The following is a 16,330-nucleotide window of genomic DNA, read 5'->3' as shown; positions in this document are numbered from 1 at the left end:
TTAGAAAATACAGGGCTCCCCTTGGCATTTGATGGCCTAAATAGGAAACAGCTTCAGGCAGTTTGAGCACAGGGTGAAGGAGTTTGAATATTCCACATTGGACACAGCTGGCCTGGGACACAGGGAGAGGCAGAGCTGCTCTCCTGTGAGCAGAATTCAAACTGGGCATTTCCTTTTCACTTGCTTAAAATGTCCCCAAAGGTGTGTGACAAAATCCCTCCCCCCAGGGCAGTGCCCAGAACCTCCCTGCAGTGCTGTCACACCTGGGGACTGCAGAGGGGACAGACCTTGGCCAAAACCATCCTCGAGCCCTTCTGGTGCCTCTGGGGTCACCTCCCTGCCCTGGCTCCTGGCCAGCTCAGCCCAACTCTGACTCCAGAGCTGGGGAAATGTTCATTTTCAGTCCTCGAGCCTTTATTACTACGGAATATCCAAAACAACACAGTTACAAAAGGAGTTCACGGAGAAATGTGAAGCAGCCTGTGTTTGAAATGCTCTGTGTCACCATACTGAGTCCAGTATAAAACAATGCATATTTATACATATATAAAATACAAAAGGAACAACACAGAAATGTATAAACAAGGGTTGTGGAGGCCTCCATGGTATTTACAGTCAGAGATGCAGCAGAGTCCATTCAGCAGGAGCTGTGGCTGTGTTTGGGAGAGTCTCTGTGCCAGAGAGGAGCTCAGAGCTGAGCTCAGCCCTGCTGGGAAAGCTCTGGAGGGTCTGTGGAGAGGCCTGGGCTGGCATCAGTCACTGCCAGGGCCACCAGCTCTGCTCTCTGCCCAGGCCTGGCAGCGTCGCTTCGTGTGCCCAGCTCTGAAACAGCAGCTCAGGGCCATTGTCAGAAGGGAATAAAATATAATAAAAAATAATAATAATAATAATATTAATAATATCAACTCAACAGAGCCAAGTTCCATGTTCACAGGATGATCTCACAGCAGTTTGTGGCCTGGCCCCAGGGCCAGGGGGTTCAAGTCAAGGCAACAAGAGAGGGCACAGGGCTGAGTTCTGTGGGGTCACACGTGCCAGCTCAGAGACAAGTCCCAGGAAGTGCTGCCTGCAGCTCTTTAGAGCTCCTTGAGGATGATCTGGAACTTGTTCTCTGCCTCTACCATGTCCAGCAGAAAGGCCATGTGGTTGCTGTAGTGCTGGATGATGTTGTTGTCCATGTTCACCAGGATCCTACAGAGAAAAAGAATGGCTGGATCAGATACAGCACATTGAGGGCAGCTCACCTTCCCCACTCTGAGGGGCTCAACCACTGTTAATCAATTAATTCATTAAAGCCGTGGCACAACACAAGGGCAGGTCCAGCACAGAACAGTCACCAAAGCCTGGGAACTCTGTCATGGCACAGTCAGGAATTCCAGGGAGGTGCTGGGACTCAGGGTCTGGCACTGCCCAGGGTCTGCCTGGTGATCCAGAATCTTCTGCATCCCAGCACCAGCCCCAGCCCTGGAGCCCAGCCCTGGCCCCCAACAGCTGCCCCACAGAGACTCTGGAGTACCCAAAAACTTCACCAGCAGAGCTGACCCCTTTATCTGTGTCTGTCTCAGAGCAGGGAGCCAGAGAAGTCACCTGTGCCTCTTGTGCCGCGCTCCCATCTGATTTCTAAACCACAAACCATCCCAGGGATGTTGATCAGGAATCTGAGCCTGGATTGTTTCTCTAGACCAAACCTCACCAAGATCCAAAATTGTTCATTATTGCTCCTGAGTCACTCTGGGACCGAGTTCACCTGCTGAGTTCATCCCTGTGGAAGGGCCATGGCTGGGGCAGGTCCTGCCCTGCTGCCAGGCCAGGCAGCCCCACTGAGCCCCACGGGCTCTCAGCAGATGGAGATCTGCCCCTCAAGCTGTAATTACCAGGACAAGATTGCTTAGGGTGGAGCAATAGGATAAAATTATTGAAAATTAAATCTGGGGGAGCAGGAAGCTGGGCCTGACCCTGCCACCAGGCAGAGTGGAGATATCTCCAATCTCCCCACACTTCAGAAGTAGCTGCTGGCATGGGTCACGTCCAGCCTTCATTAAACCAGGTGTCAAAATTATTTATTTAATCTAATTTCCAGGTGTGGCCTTCCCTTTTCATGAGATACCTCTCTGCTCCTCCTGCCTGGTTTCCCTCCCAGTCATCACCACACAACACTTGCTGCTTATCAGATCAGGGCATGAACAAAACCAAAGCCAGAGTGAGGTGGCCTCTCCCCTGCAGCCACCAGTGCTGGTCTTTTCCTTTGGGGAGAAAATTCCCATTTCTGGGGCAGCATCAGCAACAGGTGGAAGAACTCCTGACAAATTCAGATGCTCCCCATGTCCCATCCCTCATCCTGAGCCAGGAACATTCCAGCACTTTTTGGAGAGGCAAACACTGATCCCTCTCTGATAAGTTCTCCATAACCTCAAGCTTTTAGACTGGGACACAAAGGATCACCATTAAACTCCCCAAACAATTCCACCTTCACCCAGCTTCCATTCCTTGGGAGACTTTACCCTCCTAACAAATAGAATACAAACAAGCATTATCCCAAATCTTTAAAGGCCAGAAAGATCTGAGTTTTATATGCTCCAAATAGCAGAGCCTGACATGGCTCTACCTTTTATTATCTTGTTAAAATGCTCTTGGAGCCAATGGCAGGGGCTGGAGAGGACAGGTTTGGAGGCACAGCATAAAAGCAGATGAGAGATTAGCTCACCCTCTTTTGCACTTTTTGTAGACTTTATAAATGCTTTCTTCAGGAAGCCCATATTTTTCTGAAATCTGTGAGAGAAAACATGGCAAATCTTTGTACTTGTAAAGTGAAATTCCCATGATAAAAATCCAAGATAACACCCAGCCCATGTGTTCAGCAGCAAAGGACTCAGTTTTACTCCAGAGAACAAAACCATGACCTGAACATTCTCCTGGGCAAGTTCAGTTTTGGTCTCAGGGTGCCAGGAGTTTTGTAGGTTTTTGCCAAGCATTTTCCATGAAGGTTTTTGACTCTCTGTGGTAAGGGATGAGGGAAGGAGAAGATGGCAAAGAATCCTCTGGGCTGACATTTTTCAAACACCCTATTTTTAAAAAGTTTGTAAAACCACCAGAGCTTAAAGAGCAGCCATAAAGCCACCCCAAATCTGGGAGGTTTATTGTTTGTTTCCTTCCCAGCAGTCTCCAGAGAGGCTGGGTTATCAGAGATGCTGCTGATAACCCATGACAGAAATATGTCCCTGTGCTCCTCAAACACGGCCAGGGAATTCCAGCACCAGGCCAGGGAGGGCTGTGGATCACACATCTCCAGCCTGGAGAATGGAAAAGGTGTTTGACAGTGGAAAATATGAATGTGCTGTCATAAGAGGAGGCTTGCAGCAGGATCTGGATGGGGCAGGAGGTGTGATCCTCCCTCTGCAGCACAACACAGCCACGCCAGGAGCTCCTGGGAGAGCTCAGCTCCTGCTCCCACTTCATTCCCGAGGGAGAGATGAGCAGCCCACATCCAGCTCCCTCTCACCACCCCATTCCCTCCCATCTGCAGTTTGTCCATCCCCCAGGGGCTCTGGGGACACTCACAGCTGTCCTGAGGCCCTGCAGGTCCGGGGTCTTCAACATGAGAGCATCGAACACCTCCTCGGCCTCCCTGCGCACGTAGAGCAGCACTGCAAGAGAACAGCGTGCTCAGGGCCATCCCCAGCGCTCCCAGAGCCAGGGGAACTCAGGGAATTCAGGATCCCAGGGTTACCTCTCTGGGGATCTTCATCCTTGCTCTGCTTCGGAGGCATCGGCTCGAAGTCGTCGGTGAAGGAGGCACCGCTGCGCTTCAGGGGCAGCCTGGGCCAGGGGGACACAACACTGTCAGCAGGGCAGAACAGTGAAAGCAAGCACAACAACTCCAGCTGCTGAACTTCTGACTGAACAGCCAGTTAACAACCATCCAGCAATTAAGCACTGGGTTGTAATTACAGCAGCAGAGTTGTAACTTCCTGCCTAAAGCCCACGGGCAGCTCAGGAGGATCTGGGGTCACCAAAAGCCTTCTGCACCCTCCTGGCACTGCTTCCCCACTGCTATCCCCACACAGAGGGGGGGCCCAGGCTGGGACCACTTCATTCCAGTTCATTTTCCAGCCCCTGGGTGTTTGAACCCTTCAGTGACAGTTGTGATCCTTTATTCTCCCTTTCAAACATCGTCTCCATGAGAGCAACAGGGAGCAGCTCGTGTTGGAGTGACTCTGACAGGGACAGAAACCTGTCCATGGTCCCTCCCAGGACAAGGTTTAACTCATGTTCTGACTCTCAGGGCATCAGGGAGACACAGAGCTGTGTTATCCTGCCCCTGGGGGTATCCAGCAGCCCTGACATTCCCAGAGGGTGGGAACTGCACACTGCTGCATCCTCACCTGTTTGCAGAGTTGGGAACAGCGGGAGGGAGCACCTGGAATGCAAAGGAAATGGATCTGAGAGTTTGCACAGCTGGGGGGAGGCAACTTGGGCACACTTTAAACATCATTTCCCTCCTCCTGACCCATCAGTTTTCCCAAACAATTCAACCCAAACATCAGTTTCTCACATTTGATATAAATTTGATATAAAAAACTCCCCAGATGCCCCGTTTCTGACAAACTGAGGCAGTGGTTTCTGAGGCAGGGAACGCTGAGGAGCTCTGAAGGACACTGGACAGCAGTCAGGGGACGTCCCACCCACACAGGGACTGAGATGGTCACATTTTGCTAGAATTTATTTTCTGCTGTTATTTTTGGGTCCTGTGTGGAAGCTGCAGGTGTGTAAAGCACAGGAATATCTGGCTGGAAGGAGCCTGGAGAGCTTTCCTGGCCCATCAGCCATCACTGGAGGGGCTGAGGACTCACCGAGCCACACCTCTGCGGGGTGGAGAAGTGCACGTTGGGGATGAACAGCACCGGCTGCGTCTCCAGGTCGCTCTCGGGCCGCAGGAACGTGATCTCATTCCCTCTGAAGCCAGAGAGCAAACAGCCTTTCAGACCTACAGATGGAGAGTCCAGTTCATCTCGGCTCCCTCGGATCTGGGCCAGGGGAGCTCCTTCCCAGGGCTCCCAGCAGCAGCGCTGGGAACTGTTGGGAAGGTAGAATTAGAAAGAAATTATAAATATGATTTTGTAGCCAGAAAGGCTAAGGAAGAAATACAAATGATAGCACGGTTTGAATAATTCAAAGAAACCAACCGGGCTGGTATGCCAGAACACATTCTTTCCTGCAATAAAACCAAGCTGAGACCCCTCATCCCAGCCTTATAAGGAAAGGTCTGAAGGACCCTGAGATAACTAAAAATATGCAAAAATAGCGATTTCTATAGGTTGTACACAAATGTTACTATATTAGTATACTTAGAAAGATTGGTTAGTTAAGGAATAGAATATTCAAAGGTATAGGTTATATAAGTAGTGGTATAGAAGAGCTCGGTCTCTTTTTTCCCGTCTCTCTTTTGCTCTCTTTTTTTTCTCTCTCTTTTCACTCTCTTTTCTTCTCTTGCTTGCTCTTTTTTTCCGTGTCTCTTGCCCTCTCTCTTGCCCTCTCTTGTTCTCTCTCTACCTCTCTACCCCATGCCCTGAAATAAACTTCTAACACTTAACTCGATTATAGAGGTCTTTGCCGTGTCTCTGACCGTCCCCAGAAAGCGTCTCCTACAGGGAACAGCCCAGGAGCCTGCAGCAGCTCCAGGGCGGCCCAAGGGAGCCCAGAACCGTTCCCAAAGCTTGGTGGGTGCTCAGAAAGGGCTTTGGGAGAATGGGAAGGAGCCCAGCAGGGTCTGAGTGCAGGTCTGGAACAGGCAGATCCCTGGAAGGGAGCAGGGATTTCAGCTCAGGGCAGGGAGCACACGCAGGCACTGACCATTGTTGTTGGAGTCCAGGCATTTTCCTTTCCTCCGGAACTGTTTCCTTTCATCATCCCTCATTTTCCTCTCTGCTCCCTGTGGGAAGATCCAGCAGAATTTGGGACATGAGCATTTCCAGCATTGACAGGGGCTCTGTGACCAGCTCAGGGTGTGACACATTAAGGTGAAGCAGCCTCAGCTCAGAAAAGGTCACCCCAGGGACCCTCCCCTAAGCCAGGACTCTCTGACACTCAGGAATTAGAAAAGCAAAAAACAAAATTTGCTTTTAAAAATGAAACACGCAGACAAGAATAGCTGTGAGAATTTTTTCCAGATATCTGAGATTGGGGAAGAACCTCCAAGGAAACTCTCATTTATTTTGATATTTAACAACTGGTCAAAAATAGAGTCAAAAATGGAGTTCATGGTGAGACACAGTCACAGGTCTGGGCTGCTCTAGGCTCTCAGAACCTTTCTGGTTTATTCTTGGGGCCTCTGAGCAGTTTGAAATGGTGGGAAAGGAGAGCTGTACCTTGTCACAGAAGATCTTGATCTGGCAGACAGCCCTGTGCACCAGCTGGCTGCTGCCACTGCCACAGTCGTAGGTGTCGATCTGCAGGTTCAGGGGGACACCCTTCACTCCCTTCTGCGAGGAGAAGTCCGTGCTCAGGCAGTTCACCCCAATAAACACCTGCAAGCAGGGACAGGGATCCTTGGTGCTGGAGCAGTTGGTTTCCCAGCTGAGCCTCTCCCCCCACACCTATTCCAGCTCTTCAGCTCAGCCTCTCCACTCCCAAAATCCTGCCTGGGGATGTTCTTGCTGATATTTCTCATCTTTCATTTGAAAGGGACCCTCAGACAGCAAAGCCCTGCAGGAAGGGAGGAGGACGAGGCTGCAGCCTCAGGAATTGCACAGCAGTGCTGCTTAAATAAATATTCATCCCACACTGAGCTCTTTTATCACCAGGAGGGAGTTAACTCCAGTGGGAACCCTGGAAGAAAAGCTGAGCACAGCTCTAATCCAAATTGTATCTCCAAACTGCCAATTCACTGATGTGACCTTGGAATTCCCCTGGACCCTGGGGACAGATCTGCAGCTGGAGAAGCTCCCAGAGCTCTCTCAGCTGAGGATTTCAGCCCTGAAACCTGATGTCAGCTCCTAGGAAAGAAAACCTCTTGGCTGTGGGGTGCAGGTTGATTGGAAGAAGTGACAGGTGCCTTGGACAACCCAAACACCCAAATACCTGAGTCCTGCTCCCAGCCCCTGACCCCTCCTGCCTCACTCCCAGCCCTCTGAAGTCTCACCTTTACCTGCCCCAGGCCAGTGCATGAGCAGAGTTTCTGCTAAGAGTTAAATCCAGTTTTGCTGAGGTGCCCCCAGGGCTTGCCACATACCTGACATATTTCCATTTCTGACAGCTCTGCCTTGAAGACATTTGTTAACCTCTCGGGTTGTAAAAGACCCAGCTTGCCTTTGGGCTCATTGAGATCCCAGAGGCAGGCAGGGTTTTCCCAAGCTTCAGAGACTTGGGGTATTTATGCTTTTCTCTTTTTTTTCTTAGTTACTTCAGCTGTTTTTCAATCCCCACTAGATACAAAGTGTTAATGAGAGACTGAGGAGATGCAGAAGAGACAGCAGAGCTGCAAAGACTTTGCTGTAATAAACTTTCTCTCGGTTTTAAGGTGAAAAGGGATCTTGTGACCTGCCTGGCTCCTTTCCACATCCCACAAGGCACAGCAGGGTCAGTCCTGTCTGCATCACCCAGCCTGGAAGGGGCTCTTTGTTCCCTGAGCTGGGGGTTATTTCAACAGGCTGCAGGTCCACGTGAGCAGAGCCCTGAATTGCTGCAAAACCCCTTCTTCAGAGTTATCCATCAGCACTAAGAAAACATCCCTGAGCCAGTCTGGGTGTACCCAGAGTGTTTATTAGCTCATGGCAGTGCTTAAACACACAGCAAGGCACGGTGTCCTGCTGCTGTCCTGGCAGGCAAACACCGCCTGGGGCCTGGCACTGAGGCTCTGTCCCTCAGCTGAGCCCTGGGGCACAGCCTGGGCTGTCAGGAGGGAGCTGCACTTCTGCTGAGCACCATTCCCAGCTCCCCTCCACGGGCAGTTTGTACCTTGGCTTCCTCGTGGATGTTCCACACGAAGGACAGGGCGTTGTAGGCCAGCTCCTCGATGTTCTGCACCGTGTTGAAGTTCTCCTTGCAGTCAGCTGGAAGGCAGGGCAGGAGCAGTTCATGCTGGGGCTGAAACTGGTGGCATTGCCCAGGCCTCCCACCCCCAAACCCTGGTCCTGGCTGAGTCCCAGAGCAAGGGAAGCCCCCAGGAGTGGCAGCCCCCAGGAGTGGCAGCCCCACGTACCCACGTCGATGACCCTCTGCTTGGCCGTGGGCTGCCGGGAGTGCCAGTGCTTCCAGAACTTCAGCTGCTCCGTGGGGATCTTCTCATTGTCAAACACGATCATCACCACGCTCTGCAACACAGCCCAGCTCAGCACAGAGCAGGGGCAGTGCCCTCCTGGCCCTCCCACCCTGCACTGCCCTCAGGCCCATGTGAAACATGAAATTTTACACTGGGGAAGCTGAGGAGGGCAAGGGAAGGGGGTTGGGCTCAGCCATTTGGCACCTTCATCTCGGGGTTTGCTGGCCACACATCCCAGGAGCGGGATGGGGACCCTGAAGCTGGCTCAGAGCTCTTCCCAGCAGGGCCCCACTGGCCCTTTGTGCAGTCCCAGCTGCCACAGAGGCTCTGCAGTGCAGCACAGGATTATCCCGTGGGGCTGAATCCATCCCATTCATCCCTTTAAGCCAACATGAGCCACAAAGCCATTACTGCTCGTGTTCAGCTCCGTTCCCAGGCCAGTGGAGCTGCTGGATGTGCCATTCCAGAGCTGTCAGCACAGCTGTCAGCCTGTCTCTGACTCTTACCTTCACTTTATTTGAGGACAAGTGCAAACATTTGCTGTCTCCAGCTGTCCGCAGTGTGATGGGGTAGAACTGTCCTTTGTTGAGGTAGGCCATGGGAGAGTCCCCAGATTTGATGTGAATGGCTTTGGGTGACCCCAGAGTGTATTCAAAGTCACTTGGATGGAACAAAGAGAGAAGGATGAATAAGCACACGCTGCTGTTTCAGTGCAAAAGCAAAACAGAGCCCCAGGAGCCTCCACCCCGCGGGTTACAGGCTCCAGTTTCTGCTCCATTCCCCACCTCACACACCCTGACACAGCACAGCACATTCTGATCCTCCCCAACACCCTGGGGAGCAGCACTGCTCCAACAGCCTCATTTTACCCCTCGCTTTTGGCTTTCAAACCCCTGGATGTGACTGCAGCCAGGATTTTTGTGTGGATGGCAACAGAAGCATTGCTCAAGCAGCAGCCTACAGCAAAACACACAAAAATGGGTACCTGTGATGAGGCTTTTACAACATCCTCAACTCAGGTTCCTGTCTCCAAATCCATGCCTATAACTGGCTGAGCCAGGAAGACTCTCCCTTAATGGTCCTGTAGAAAAAGGACCTGCAGGACATCAACACCTGCTTGGTTGTGCACAACTGGACTCAGAATCCCAGCTCGTGGGACCCTCAGTGTGGTGGGCACCAAGTTTCATCTTTACAGAAAAGCTTTGCAATGGCACACAGGTGTCATGGCTGGCAAGGGAGTTTGAAAGAGCCTGAATTCAGAAGCTCTTGTGCCTTCACCAGCAGCTGTGAGCACTGAAACCATGAGGCCACAGCTGGTTTCTGCTGTGAGGAATCCGTGCAAGCCACCACCTGTACAGGAGCCTTCACTCAGACCCTTCAAATGCCCTGTTTAGTCACCAACCCATCTTCTTCCTGCTCCACCTCCTGTGATGCCATCTCTGAAGATGGGCTTGGCAGCTCCTCTTATCTGGAGCCAGGAGAGCCAGAGAAGTTGAGTGCACAAATAAACAGTGAGCAGGGAGCCTCTGGCTCAGGAGACGCTGCTGTCTGTGTGAACATCCCCACGTCTGACAGCTGAGTCACCCAGTCAGCTGACTCAGGAGGCAAATAAAAAGTGGGAGGTGAAATAATGTTACCTGCTGGGAGGTTTGATTTGGTATCTGGAGCAGCAAAGCTCTGCCTGGCAGAGGGGAGGAAAGGAGGAAGAAATCCCTCTCATGTTTTAGGAATGAGAGGCAGTGGCACCCTCTAAAATCAAGGCTGACTAACAGTGCTAAGTGAGAACCTAAGCCTTAGATTAGGGGAGGCTGATTATCACCCTCATGCTCTGCCAGCCTCCTTTTCCCTGTCATTTGTCCCGTTCCGTGGCCTGTGGGAAGATGGTGCAGCCAGCTGGATCCCTCTGTGTCACCCAGCCAAGCTCCCTGGGAAGGGGCTGTCACCCTGAGATGTGACAGCAGCTGGCCCTGCACTGACCCCAGTCTGGGCACAGAACAATCAGTCCCTGCTTTGGGTCTAAAATCTCACGGGGCAGCACCCAAAAACACCAGGGAGCCACAAATCTGCAAAAACTCGGGATCTGCAGCTTGCACTGCCAGGGCTGCACTGGGGATGGGGAAGGGATGCAGGAGAGAGGCAGAGCCAGGAGTTCTCTGGAATCCCCAAGCCCCTGGATTGCTGTTACCTCTTCACTCCATCCGTGGGGAAGCTCTCGGGGCAGGGTGGCTCTGGCTGGGGTTTGAGGATGTCACTGAAGAGCAGCGACTGCAGACAACAAACACAAAATCAGAATCTCTCATTGCCTTGTCCATCCACCTCCTCCCAAACACCACAGCAGGCAAAACAGGGAGCCTCACTGCTTCAAAATCAGCACAACAGGAGTGCCACCAAGCTTCCAACACAAAAGCAAAGCTCTCAGTGCCCCCAGATGAATCCCCAGCCCTGACCTCCTGGGGGTCCTCCTTGAAGGTGCTGTCGGGCTGCCAGCGCTGCTGCGCGGGGGCCATGGGCAGGCTCTCGAACAGCGAGTTCAGGGAGCTGCTGTCGTACACGTCCCCCGGGGCCACCAGGAAGTTTTCTGGGGTGGCTTCCAGCTTGCTGGTGCCTGGAGGGAGCAGGGCTGCCTTGTGAGGAGCAGGGACACCTTCGAGGCTCAGGCCGTTCTTCTTGGGGGGCTCGCAGAACTCCTGGGCCATGGAGACGTTTTCTGACAGGAGCTTCATGAGATGGGCTGAGCCATCGAAGGAGGGGATCTCAGGCTCAAAATCCATCCCGTGGCAGTGCCTGCTGGACAGAGGTCCTGGCTCAGAGTGGCACCCCCAGCACGGTGTGGCAGTGCCTGACCCTGAGCCAGCCCCAGCAGCTCCTGGGGGATCTCCCCACAGCTCCCAGGGCAGTCAGCAGGAGCCAGAGGTGCTCAGCAGGTCAGGGATGATCACAGGGAGTCAGGGAACACGGTTTGGACTTGGTTTGGGGCTGCACATCCAGGGCCTACTTCCACTCTTGCTTTATTTAGGCCATCACACACTCAGAGCAGCAGGGGTGATAGGAAATGTAACTGCTGTGTGAGCTGTCCATTATAAATCTGTTTATGGCTCATTGATGCTGCAAGTTAATTTTTTATACCCTTTTTTAAAGGAAAAAACAATTATTGTACAGACTCCCAAACTCCAGCAACTTAGGAAGCAAAAACCAAAACCAGGATCAGTTTTTACTTCTTAGGAAGCAAAAACCAAAACCAGGATCAGTTTTTACTTCTTAGGAAGCAAAAACCAAAACCAGGATCAGTTTACTTCTTAGGAAGCAAAAACCAAAACCAGGATCAGTTTTTACTTCTTAGGAAGCAAAAACCAAAACCAGGATCAGTTTTTACTTCTTAGGAAGCAAAAACCAAAACCAGGATCAGTTTACTTCTTAGGAAGCAAAAACCAAAACCAGGATCAGTTTTTACTTCTTAGGAAGCAAAAACCAAAACCAGGATCAGTTTTTACTTCTTAGGAAGCAAAAACCAAAACCAGGATCAGTTTTTACTTCTTAGGAAGCAAAAACCAAAACCAGGATCAGTTTACTTCTTAGGAAGCAAAAACCAAAACCAGGATCAGTTTTTACTTCTTAGGAAGCAAAAACCAAAACCAGGATCAGTTTTTACTTCTTAGGAAGCAAAAACCAAAACCAGGATCAGTTTTTACTTCTTAGGAAGCAAAAACCAAAACCAGGATCAGTTTACTTCTTAGGAAGCAAAAACCAAAACCAGGATCAGTTTTTACTTCTTAGGAAGCAAAAACCAAAACCAGGATCAGTTTTTACTTCTTAGGAAGCAAAAACCAAAACCAGGATCAGTTTACTTCTTAGGAAGCAAAAACCAAAACCAGGATCAGTTTTTACTTCTTAGGAAGCAAAAACCAAAACCAGGATCAGTTTTTACTTCTTAGGAAGCAAAAACCAAAACCAGGATCAGTTTTTACTTCTTAGGAAGCAAAAACCAAAACCAGGATCAGTTTTTACTTCTTAGGAAGCAAAAACCAAAACCAGGATCAGTTTACTTCTTAGGAAGCAAAAACCAAAACCAGGATCAGTTTTTACTTCTTAGGAAGCAAAAACCAAAACCAGGATCAGTTTTTACTTCTTAGGAAGCAAGAACAAAAACTTAACTCAGTTTACTTCTGAAGGAATGAAGTATCACTTGAAGTTTATTCTGTCAAGTGGTTAAAAACTGACAGTGCCAAAATACACAGCATCCAGGAAGGGGAACTGAACTCACAGTGGCAAATGAGCCATTAATTTAATAGCTAATTATCTGAAAACCTCAAAGGACAAATGGGAGTCACTGGAACAGAATCCTGGGAGAGTGGAACAGAGATTCTCATCAGCCCAGGGAATGAACGAGGATTTGGCCATTCCCTTCTTGCTGCCAGTGCTCAATCCTTCTTCCCTTTGCAATTGTCACAAAATAGGAAATAAAGGGAATTTCTTCAGCTGCTGCAAATCAGCACAACCCCTGTGAACAGCCAGCCACATGCTCAGGTGTGTAAATGGGTGTAGCTCCATTTATACCCGCTTGGGACCTGGCCTAAAGAATTTTAATGTGTGTCTCAGGGTTAATGAGCTGCACTGTTGCTGGTAATAACACCGTGCTTTGATGTCTATTTTCTGCAAGCTCAGAGCCCCATCCTGCATTTCAGCAGCTGCAGGAGAGTGAGGCAGCTCCAGAGAGCAGGAACTGAAGCCAACCTCTTTGCCAGGTCATTGCGTCCCATCATCCCAGCTGGGAGAATCCTCTTCTCCTTCGGGACCTGGGACAAGGCAGAGCAAAGAGTTGGGTCAGTGTTGGATTTTATTGATGGAAAACAGAGCAGAATTAGCAAGTGAAGTCTCCCAGACAAAACCCCAGAGTTAATAACAAACAGCAGAGCTGGGCTCTCCCCTGGGCTGCTGCTGGCTTCACAAATAACCTTGGACAAGCCACAGCAGCTCGTTCTGGGTCCTTAAAAAACACCCAAGTGAGTGGAAACATCATTCCTATTGCTCCCAGTCAGGGATAAATCAAATCCTCATTTCTCAGAGCTCCATCCACAGCAGTGCTGGCAGAATAAAACCTGTGGCCCTCCAAGCACTGCTGCTCCTTGTGGGTAAAATAAGACTCAAACCAAAACCTGGGTTCAGGCTCTCCAGAAGTTCTGGATTCCCTCAAAATGCTGGTTTGTGCCTCAGTTTACCACTGGGGATACTGGTGGCACCGTGTGGTGTTGGATAAACAACTCAGGGAACACAATTCTTCACCTTTTTACCCCTTTTTACCCCTTTTTACCCCTTTTTACCCCTTTTTACCCCTTTTTTGCCCCAGCCAGGGGCTCTCACCATGTAGTAGTCGTAGAGGAGGCTGAGGGCGGCCACGCTGTCGTCGTCCCCGTTCACCCTCATCATGGCCTTGGTGGCTGCAGTCAGGGGGTTCTCCAGGTAGGTTTTCCAGGCTTCATCTTCGCTGGTGTAGGGGAATTTCTGGAAGTTCATGGTGTCATTCTTCATCAGGCGCACGGATCTAAAACTGAGGGCAAGGGGAATGAGGGAGGAGCGTTTCCCCCAGAGGTTTCCAGGAACACAGCAAAGGCTTCCCAAAGGGAATGTGGGATGGGGGAGGGATGTTCTCCTGGTCCTGAACTCCCAGAGCCTTTGGGATCACCACCTCCATCCAAAATCAGGCCAGAGCCTCTCCAGGGGCAGCTGCTCCCTCTCTCCTGCCCAAGGAGGTGAAACCTCATCAGCTGCTCCTTCCTCCAGGTCCACCCTGCACTGTCCCAGGGTGCTGGGCACTAAAAAGGGATCAGGGAAGAGTTTTCCCTTGGATGTGGAGCTCCAGGCCAGCACAGCCCACAGTCAGACACAGGCACTCAGTGCCCACATGAACCTCATCATTTTCCTTTGCTGCACTTCATGGTTTTTAAATGACTTTTCCCCAATCATTTGCAGATGATTTTACTCAGAGGGAAGCAGACAGGCAGATTGCAACCCCCTCCCTTCCACTAAAAAATTCCTGACTGAGGTGAGGCTCGTGGGACTACGTGAGAAGCAACACACCAAAATAATGCCCTGCCTGTCCTCATTTCTGGCACTTTCTCCAGGCCTCTCCATCTTATGTTAATAAACTGTCAGACACTTAATTACCCAAACACTGGTCATCTCTCCTTTTCCTCCAGCAAACCCTGCCAGCAGCCAGCCCAGCATTCCCTGGGAGCTTGGAATCATGGAATTGTTTAGCTTGGAAAAGATCATCGAGTCCAGCCTTTGACTGGATCCCACCACATCCACAGAGCTCCTGTCACACCTTCCTGTCACCTGCACCCGCTGTCACCGCCACAGCTCACACCATTCACCACAAAACAACCTCTCCATGGACAGAAATTCATTTTTCTTCAAAGGAGAAATGTCCAGGAAGGGCAAGGCTGGGTTTTATTAGCAGAAAGGTTTAAAAAGCTTCTTTAAATCTGAAAAGTTGCCAAGAGCTGACTGGAGTTAAACCATGGCATCACCTGCTGATGATTTTTTCATGGAAAGGCAAAGGAAACCTTCAGGATTACAGCAATGAATGCTACAATTTAATGACATTTTTATAAGGAATATATTGTTTTCATCAAGCCACTCTCCATGTGTTTGTAATAAGTCCTGGTCTAGACTTGTAAGTGAATCATTCATAGAACAATAATTCTTCTTGGAAGGAACCTGGCATCCCTGGAGCTCCCCATGGTCACCAGGCACTGCCACCCTGCACCAAAACCACGTTCAGCTGTGCAGGGTGGCTTGGGATGCTCCTGGATCCGACCCCAGAGCTCTCCTTGGCTCAGATCCCTGCTCTGATGCCTCACAAACACTTTGCAGCTCAGGAATTACAGCTGATTTTTTTCCATGAGGCCTCCAAGGGCTGTTTCTGCTGTCCTTGTCACCTTTTCCTTAAGGAATCTTTTTCTTTTCCCTGCACACCTGAGCTGCACCAGCCCTGCAGGTGACTCGAGGCTCCTGATCCTGCTGCTCTCTGTGCCCAGGGCTGGGCTGGCACCGGGATAACGGGACTGAGCCCGCTGCTCCCAGCTCTGCCCAGCCCCAGTTTCACCCAGCAGGTGTTTTTTGGGAGTTTTGTTGTCTTTAGGGCTCCTCAGCAGCCCTGGCTCCCTCCTCCCTGTGCTGCTGTCTCCGAGCAGGGCCGTGGGGATGAGTCAGATTTGGGAGCCGGGGCTGTTCGGTCCTGTCCGGACAGGAATCCTCACTCACTCTCAATCCCATCCTCTGGAGGGATGAGGCAGAGCAGAGCTGGGGCTCAGGGTGAGACACAGCAGGGCAGGATGGGCCAACAAAGCATTCAGGAGCTTAAAAAAGCACCAATGTTAGGAGGAGAAATGCTTGGCAGCTTTACTCTCCCTCAGCTAAAACATTCCTTGTGTGATTCCCTTCTGCTCCCTGCCCTCACCTCTGCTGGGGGAAGCCATGGGATGAGGCACAAGGGAATTTTGCAGAAAGCAAAGGCACTTCCCTGGCCCAGCCAGAGCGTGGGCACACATTGGTGCTCCTGGCACGAGAGTCCAGCAGGGACAGCAGGATGGGGACAGCAGGATGGGGACAGCAGGATGGGGACAGCAGGATGGGGACAGCAGGATGGGGACAGCAGGATGGACACAGCAGGATGGGGACAGCAGGATGGGCACAGCAGGATGGACACAGCAGGATGGACACAGCAGGATGGACACAGCAGGATGGACACAGCAGGATGGGGACAGCAGGATGGGGACAGCAGGATGGGGACAACAGGATGGGGACAGCAGGATGGGGACAGCAGGATGGGCACAGCAGGATGGGCACAGCAGGATGGGCACAGCAGGATGGGGACAGCAGGATGGACACAGCAGGATGGACACAGCAGGATGGACACAGCAGGATGGGGACAGCAGGATGGGGACAGCAGGATGGGCACAGCAGGATGGACACAGCAGGATGGGCACAGCAGGATGGGCACAGCAGGATGGGCACAGCAGGATGGGGACAGCAGGATGGGGACAGCAGGATGGGGACAGCAGGATGGGGACA

At 51.2% G+C, this 16,330-nt stretch overlaps 1 protein-coding gene across 1 annotated transcript in view; it reads right to left on the bottom strand.

The window, feature by feature from the left end:
• Window positions 1-393: 393 nt before the first annotated feature.
• Window positions 394-16,330, bottom strand: part of GRHL3 (grainyhead like transcription factor 3) — a 28,281-nt gene continuing 12,344 nt past the window's right edge. Inside the window, exons 3-17 of the mRNA XM_023941177.2 lie at window positions 13,616-13,802; window positions 12,989-13,050; window positions 10,705-11,041; window positions 10,443-10,522; window positions 8,764-8,917; window positions 8,198-8,309; window positions 7,954-8,048; window positions 6,366-6,524; window positions 5,851-5,929; window positions 4,851-4,984; window positions 4,383-4,417; window positions 3,728-3,816; window positions 3,559-3,644; window positions 2,705-2,769; window positions 394-1,191 (exon numbers count right to left, since the gene is read on the bottom strand). Coding sequence (XP_023796945.1) covers window positions 1,077-1,191; window positions 2,705-2,769; window positions 3,559-3,644; window positions 3,728-3,816; window positions 4,383-4,417; window positions 4,851-4,984; window positions 5,851-5,929; window positions 6,366-6,524; window positions 7,954-8,048; window positions 8,198-8,309; window positions 8,764-8,917; window positions 10,443-10,522; window positions 10,705-11,041; window positions 12,989-13,050; window positions 13,616-13,802 — 1,789 coding nt within the window. The 3' untranslated portion in view covers window positions 394-1,076. The remainder of the gene's footprint in view (window positions 1,192-2,704; window positions 2,770-3,558; window positions 3,645-3,727; window positions 3,817-4,382; window positions 4,418-4,850; window positions 4,985-5,850; window positions 5,930-6,365; window positions 6,525-7,953; window positions 8,049-8,197; window positions 8,310-8,763; window positions 8,918-10,442; window positions 10,523-10,704; window positions 11,042-12,988; window positions 13,051-13,615; window positions 13,803-16,330) is intronic.

Source organism: Cyanistes caeruleus, chromosome 26 (assembly GCF_971803275.1).
Source record: "Cyanistes caeruleus chromosome 26, bCyaCae1.hap1.1, whole genome shotgun sequence".
In the NCBI taxonomy this organism is placed as follows: domain Eukaryota; kingdom Metazoa; phylum Chordata; class Aves; order Passeriformes; family Paridae; genus Cyanistes; species Cyanistes caeruleus.
The sequence above is the reverse complement of the archived record's forward strand: the minus strand, read 5'-3'. Positions and strand labels throughout refer to the sequence as shown.